Raw genomic sequence first — 6,980 nt, forward strand, 5'->3', positions numbered from 1 at the left:
ATTAGTTTGCAGGTTCCCTAAGAACCTTGCCCACTTTATTGGTTTACAATAAATTTTGCCACTTGACTGGAAGACAGTTTGAGTTTGTGAATTCATCCCAGGCAGATGCTGCCCTGTACCCTGATATTCTGGGATTCCCAGCAACCCCAAACCACATCATTTGGGCTTCCAACTAAACCTGGCACATTCTGCATGCTGTTGGACTTACTGTGGGAACCACATCTTTTTTGGCAGAGAGAATGCTGAGGTAACTGTGTGTGCTTTTAAGGAGCAAAGGGCACCAGAGATTCTTGGGAGAGATACACTTGATGAGGTCTAGAGATTTTGGGGTGCTGGAACCCCAAGATCACAATATGCGGGTCCTGCCAGAAAGAATTTGACCTAAGCCTTCTTTCAGCCAAAGACAAGGTTTATTAAAGATCCACCACATTAGCCAGACTCTTAAGGAATCTGAGCACCTGTGAGCTATTGGCTACACTGCAAAAAATCTGAGCACCTTAATGGAGATAAGATGGACCTTATCTGTAGAAAGATTGTGGGAGGTATCTAGGATGGGAATGACTGGGAAGTGGAGAATGGGGTGTAGATAGCAACAAGAGTGGGGAAGTAGCCAGGGGCTATTGGGAGGTAAGACAATGGAGGGCTAGGCTAGGTTTAGGGTAACAGAATTGGGAGATTGGGTCTAGGCAATAACAAAAGGCCAGTTGATGGAACTATAGCCTCATGGGAAGGCTAGGGACCTCCTTAATCAAGTGGGAGAATTCAAGGAGAATCCCTTAGACAAATGGGACCCAAATTCTTTTTGGGGAAGGGGCAAAGGTCTCAGCTTGGGCTCATATCCCATAAAAAGCACTGGGCCTGGAGTACCAGAAGACTCATCTCTTCCCCGTTCAAATCCTGCCTCAGACACCTACTAGCTGTGTGAGCCTAGGCAAGTCATTTAACCCTGTTTGCCTCAGTTTCCTTATCCATAAAATAAGCTGGAGAAGGAAATAGCAAGTAAACTGGAGTCATGAAAGTCAGACATAACTGAAACCACTGAACAACAAAAAATGTGTGTGTGTGTGTGTGTGTGTGTAAGGAAAGGATCATCCTTGGTGTCTGGTTGGCACACAGTTGTCGCTCACTAATGCATCTTGGTGGGGTCGGCTACCTCATTCTGCTGCTCGGGGGCTGTGCAGTGCTGATCAGGGTGTGCTTGCAATGAATGAGACTGCTGCTAATCAGACTCCCCAGACTATAGGGAACCCCTGTGCCACTTCCAACCAGCTGGGAAGTGTCAGGGCCCAGGACTCAGGAGGCAAGGAAACTCCAGGCGCCCAGGCCCCACCATCACAGCTCCAGAGTAGCGCTCTCAGAGACCCCAGGAAGACGTCCCGGCCCAACAAGGGCCTCTCGCAAGGACTGGTAGAAACAGGTGATTATTTCTCCTAGGTCCCACTTTCCGGTCACGTGCCTGCGGCTCCCGTCCCTGAAATGCTCGGTCACATGAGCCTGAGGAGGGCGGGGACAGGGGGTTCCGGTAGAGCGGTAGCTGCCGCGGCCTGCGCCTGCGCAGCAGGCTGTTCCTGTCCGACATCCCTCCCCCCTCCCAAGCCAGCAGTTCCGGAGCTGTGGCGGCCGCAATGGCAACGGTGGCGTTGTTGGGGATTTGCTCTCGGCGGTTGCTCGGAGCTGCACGGAAGGTGCCGGCTGCCGCTTCTCTCCGCTGGAGCTCCAGCACGACCGGAGCCGTGGTCGCCCCGCCGGCGGTGCGGAAACGACCCCGAACCCCGGAGGTCGTCTGGCCAGAAGACCCAGAGGAAGAAGACATCAACTTCTATGAGAAGGTGAGGGGGCGGAGCCAGGGAGCCGGAAGAGGCCGAGGGGGCGGGACTAAGGAGGCCTGGGCGCTCCAGCCCTGTCTTAGCCCCCTTTCCACCACCCCTCCCCCAGGCCTATGCCCGTGGCCGCTGCCCTCCTGTCTGTCCAGCCCCTGACGTCCCTCCTCCTCCCTGGGTCCTAATTTCTTAAAATTACAAGGACCAGTCGTGTCAATTGATGCAAGAATTTTAAGAACAATTTTTGTGATTTTATTACCATGTACTATAATTTCTATCTGGCAAATGTATTTTTTAAGTCTGTATAATTACAAGCAGATGCAATTTTGCTTTCAAATAAAAATTTTCATCCTGTCTCTGTTTTCTTTGCCTTATGGGTAAAAAAAAAATGCACTGTGTCAGTTGTCACAGCGTGATCCTTAGAGAAGCATATGTGCCTTCTGTCAATCCTCTGCAGAACCCCGACTTCCACGGCTACCATGAAGACCCCTTGGTAGACCTCTGGAACATGAGAGCCGTGTTCTTCGTTGGCGTCTCTCTTACCATGGTCCTAGGCTTTACCTTTTTGGCCTATCTCCCCGACTACAAGTGAGTATGGATTGGGGGAATCAATCACCTGCTGCTTGACATAGTTAAGGATAAAAAAGCTGACTTGATCAGCTTTCTGCCTTTGCAGGCTGGTGCTAGTACAAGTGATGACTTCTGTTGGACCTCACTCTCTCTTTCCTCTCTTTGTCCTCTTCCACAGGTTGAAGGAATGGGCCCGGAGGGAGGCAGAGCTACAGGTGAAGCTTAGGGAGGCCCAGGGCCTTCCCCTTATGACTTCCAATTATTTTGACCCCAGCAAGATTATTTTGTCTGATGATGAGGACTAGAGCAAACCCTGGCTATGAATAAAGTGATTCTGATTCTGTTGGTACCTTTTTGTGTGTTGTGTGTGTATTGAATGTTGAAAGGGGATAGGAAATCTCTGTGCCTTTTTCTGCCTTTGTCTCTTAGTTGCTCGGTTCCTGTGTTGTTTTCCTATTTTTACCTCAGGGAAAAAGACTGTAGCTGACCTTGGCAAGTCACCTCTCCCACTTAATTTAACCTCACTGGGCTTTAAAGTTTCCTTAACTTTAAAATGAGGACTTTGGAGCATCGCCTCTGAAGCCCCAGCCCTAGAGCTCTGATCCTCAAGTAACAAGATTTGTAACTTGCTCAAAGCCATACAATTAGATGGTAGTACAATGGGAACTATGACACAGATAATCCTAACATCTAATCTTAACTTTTTCTACTATAACAAAAACTAAAATCTTGACCAACTCTTTAATATTCTTCAGTTTACAAATACATATCCCATTTTCCCCAAATCTCACTATCTGCAATAAAGTGTATCTTCATTTATTTGGTAATGGGTTTTTAGATGGGGGATTTGTGTGACAGAATTTTACAGACTCATTTGGGAGAAAGCAGTATGGGAAAGAGTCCCAGATTTGGAGTCAAGGGCACTGCAGTCAGTTTCTCCATTTGTTGCCTACTACCTGTGTGACCTTGAGCAAGTCACTTAAATCTTGTAGAGGCCTCTTTTCTCATCTCTAAAATTAGGAGATCGGCTAGATGGCTTCTGAAGTCACTTCTGTTTCTGAGATGTAAGGTTTATTTTTTTAAACTAGACCTGTGATTTCATTGAGCATGTAGGAAGCTCCCAGTGAGGCGCTTCTACTTACATGCACTGGCAACTTCCCTGCAACTTATTGCCTTAAATTAAATGTTATAGTTTTTTCAATTATCAAGCATTATTTTTTTTCCTCCCACCTTCTCCAACCCACTGGAAAAGAAAAAGAAAGACCCTTGTAACAAATATGTGGTGGTCAAGTAAAATAAATTCCCATGGTGGTCATGTCCAAAAATGTCTCTTTCTTCACATTTAGTCCACCTCTATGAGGAGATGGATAGCATTTGTCATTTTCTTCAGAGAGGGACATCTAGAGGTTAAGAGACTTGCCCAAGGTCACATAGCTAGCATGTGGCAGAAGTAGGATTTGCCTCCTGAGTCCTAGGGCTGCTCTGCCATTGATCTTCAAGATCCATTCTGTGTCATCTATGACCCTATCATCCTCCCTGGAAATAACTGCAGCAACGGAGGAATGGAATTCAGAGAGGAAGGACACATTTGTGCCTTCTGATAGCAGCAAGAGATAATGGGAGAATCACAAGGGTTCAAAGAGCAGTGTTCCCCCATCCTCAAATTTTGTTACAGTGGATACTGTAGAGAAACCTAAATTTATTAAGCTCAGGGATGTAGTCTTTGATGAAATTCCTTGATTCACAGAATCTCAGAGTTGGAAGGGACATCAAAGTTTATCTAAGCAATCCAACTTCTGCAACATCTTCAACAGGGTATCTTGAATTATAGCGTAACATTACTTGAGAAGTGTAACCTAGCCAGCATGTCTTCTATTTGAAGACTGGCTTCAGAGTGCCCATTTTTGTCAAAAGTTCCAAGTTTAAGTAGACATCATGCTGATTGAGGGGGTAGGGAGTGGGAGAGACATCAAAGGTATGAAATCCGTTCCTATGGCAAGGTTGATATGACTACATAGTTAAGAAAATTAAGTATCAATACAAGCAAAGATACCCACGGATTATACTGTCCACAGGTAAAGAGGGCTGAAAGATGGAATATAGTACATGATCCAGCTAAATGCTACTTTTAAGATACTTTCTTAACAGTATGAGTCATCTAAATGAGAGGCATATAGCATAGTAGTGTGAAGGGAATTATGATTTTTAAAATAATTGATAAATGTGTAATGAATATACTAATAGATTTTTCAGAATTGCCTCTCTTGTGAATCAGACTTACACTGCAGCTTGAAATGATAAATCAAACCTTTGACAAGGCTCACAATCACTGGCATCCTTCTGCCTTCGTACCTGAAGTGAAGGGAATCAAAGAATGTAGAACCTGCTCCCATCACAGAACTCTGCTCCTGTGACCCACCACGTAATGACCCCCAAGGACTCCAGCAATACTGCTCCCACAGGTCTCCAGAATTGGCACTGCCCAAGCCTGGGAAAACGTTGTAATCTACCTTTCCCCCTCCTTCCCATTTGTGTCTCTGTCTTCACTTCAGTAAGGTGGAATTCTGATGAGAATTCCTGATTTGCAAATCTGTTCCTTATAATGAAACTAATTAAATGGCTGCCTGATTACTGGCACTTTGTCTCTGGACTGCTGTTTCATCATTCTCAGGGTAGAGACTGGCTCAGTAAAATCCTGTTAACAGTAGAGTCAGGATGAGGGTTCAAGTCTACCTCTTGCCAGTTTGGCCATATGCCACTGGGCAAGTCACTTAACCTCTCAATGCAGTAGGGCAGCTCTCAAAGACTACAAGTTGCAAAGCTGTTTCCTCACCTAGAATTGTTCCTCATGCTAATTCAATCAGTCTGGACAAAACCAAAAAAGACTGGCTAGGGCAGAGGATAGTGGAAATACAATAAAAGGATAATTTTATAAATATAAATACCTTAGATATACATGAGTACCTCTCCTTGACACAATTTCATCTTCATTAATCATTACTTGACCTGACTGATTTTTCTTCCAGGGCCAAGGGGATATAAGTTTTTATTCTTCCTAAATCTTTTCTTAGGGTTAGTAACCTTTCAGGGCATTCACTGTTCTTGGTGGTTTTCTGATACTACATCAGAGAAAATAATTTGTGAAGCTATGTTTAAAATTATGCTAGAGGGGCGGCTAGGTAGTGCAGTAGAAAGAGCACCGGCCCTGGATTCAGGAGAACATGAGTTCAAATGCGGCCTCACACATTTAACACTAGCTGTGTGACCCTGGGCAAGTCACTTAACCCCATTACCTAGCCAAAATAAAATAAAAATAATGCTAGAAACTCAGTGTAGGTGAAAAGGAAGAAAACAACCCTTACGACTTAATAGGGTTGGAAAGACCTGAAAAGGGATCAAGAAAAAAGCGTATAAGCAGTTTTAGAGTTGACTTTTGGGACTGTGGATGGACCTGGAAGAGATGTGGCAGAGGGCTCTCTGATTTACACAGGGGTAGCTACAGAATCTGTGGGCAAGCATTCTATCTCAATATTTCTCATGGCAGCATATGGGTAAAATCTAGATGGGTGGTGTCCTGAGGAGGGCAGAGTAAAAAGCTGGTGGTTATTGGGACAATATGCATACATGTACAAAAACAGAAAAAACCAACAAACTTTGAGAACATACATGCTTTTTAAAAAATAAATATGGTAGTTGCTATGGATCTATGCTACATATCTGCTTTCCTTTATAACTTGCTGATCTCTCCCTCTCCATTGTGAATGACAGTTTTGAAACTGCTAAGACTACTCCCTCCAGTTAATCACAAGGGTGGATTTGAAATTGATGAATCCATTGTCTGTCCAAAAACTGGTTTTGTCTAACCACTTCAGTGTCTCCTTATCATTGAAAGGTAAAATGTTGTGATGTATGGGAAGTCCAAATTTTAAAAGTATCTCCCTAACAAAACATGAGTGACTGAGCCTCATGGCTATGAAAGTGGATATTTTGTTTTGTCTTAGATATTTAACATCTCTTTATTTCAATGCCGTTATACCTTTTTGTCTTGTTTTTACCAGCCTTAGATGGTAAAAATAGACAGTATAAATACCTTATCTATTTGGGTGACATCACAATTTGGGTGCTTAAAGGGCAGCTTGCCAGAACATTGGGCCTGGAGTCAGGACTCATCTTCCTGAGTTTAAATCTAGCCTCAGACATTTACCAGCTGTGTGACCCTAGGCAAGTCACTCAACCCTGTTTGCCTCAGTTTCTTCATCTGTAAAATGAGCTACAGAAGGAAATGGCAAACCACTCCAATATCTTTGCCAAGAAAACACCAGATGAAGTCATGAAGAGTTGGGCACAATTGAAAAATGACTGAACAACAAAAAATCAATTAACCTTGGGATCTTGGTTTCTTCACATATAAAATGAGTTATCATCATCATCATCACCACCATCACCACAACCATCATCAACATCATTGCCCTCCTCCTCATCAGTACCATTTATATACAGCTTTAAGATTTGCAAAGTGCTTTACATATCTTGACTCACTTCTAGGGTCTCTTTTAGCTTAGAAAAAGTATGATATTCTCATGGCCAAGA

The 6,980-nt window shown here is 44.0% G+C and overlaps 1 protein-coding gene across 1 annotated transcript; it reads left to right on the forward strand.

Annotated features, from left to right (window-relative positions):
- The first annotated feature begins 1,561 nt into the window (after nucleotides 1-1,561).
- NDUFB11 (NADH:ubiquinone oxidoreductase subunit B11) lies at nucleotides 1,562-2,739 on the forward strand. The gene is made up of 3 exons (XM_078146760.1): nucleotides 1,562-1,829; nucleotides 2,278-2,408; nucleotides 2,569-2,739. Exons 1-3 carry the CDS (start codon nucleotides 1,626-1,628, stop codon nucleotides 2,693-2,695), a joined length of 462 nt encoding a protein of 153 aa, XP_078002886.1. The 5' UTR covers nucleotides 1,562-1,625; the 3' UTR covers nucleotides 2,696-2,739.
- The last annotated feature ends 4,241 nt before the right edge of the window (nucleotides 2,740-6,980 follow it).

This window comes from Phascolarctos cinereus, unplaced genomic scaffold (assembly GCF_003287225.1).
Source record: "Phascolarctos cinereus isolate Bilbo 61053 unplaced genomic scaffold, phaCin_HiC Scaffold_726;HRSCAF=1367, whole genome shotgun sequence".
NCBI classification, from domain to species: domain Eukaryota; kingdom Metazoa; phylum Chordata; class Mammalia; order Diprotodontia; family Phascolarctidae; genus Phascolarctos; species Phascolarctos cinereus.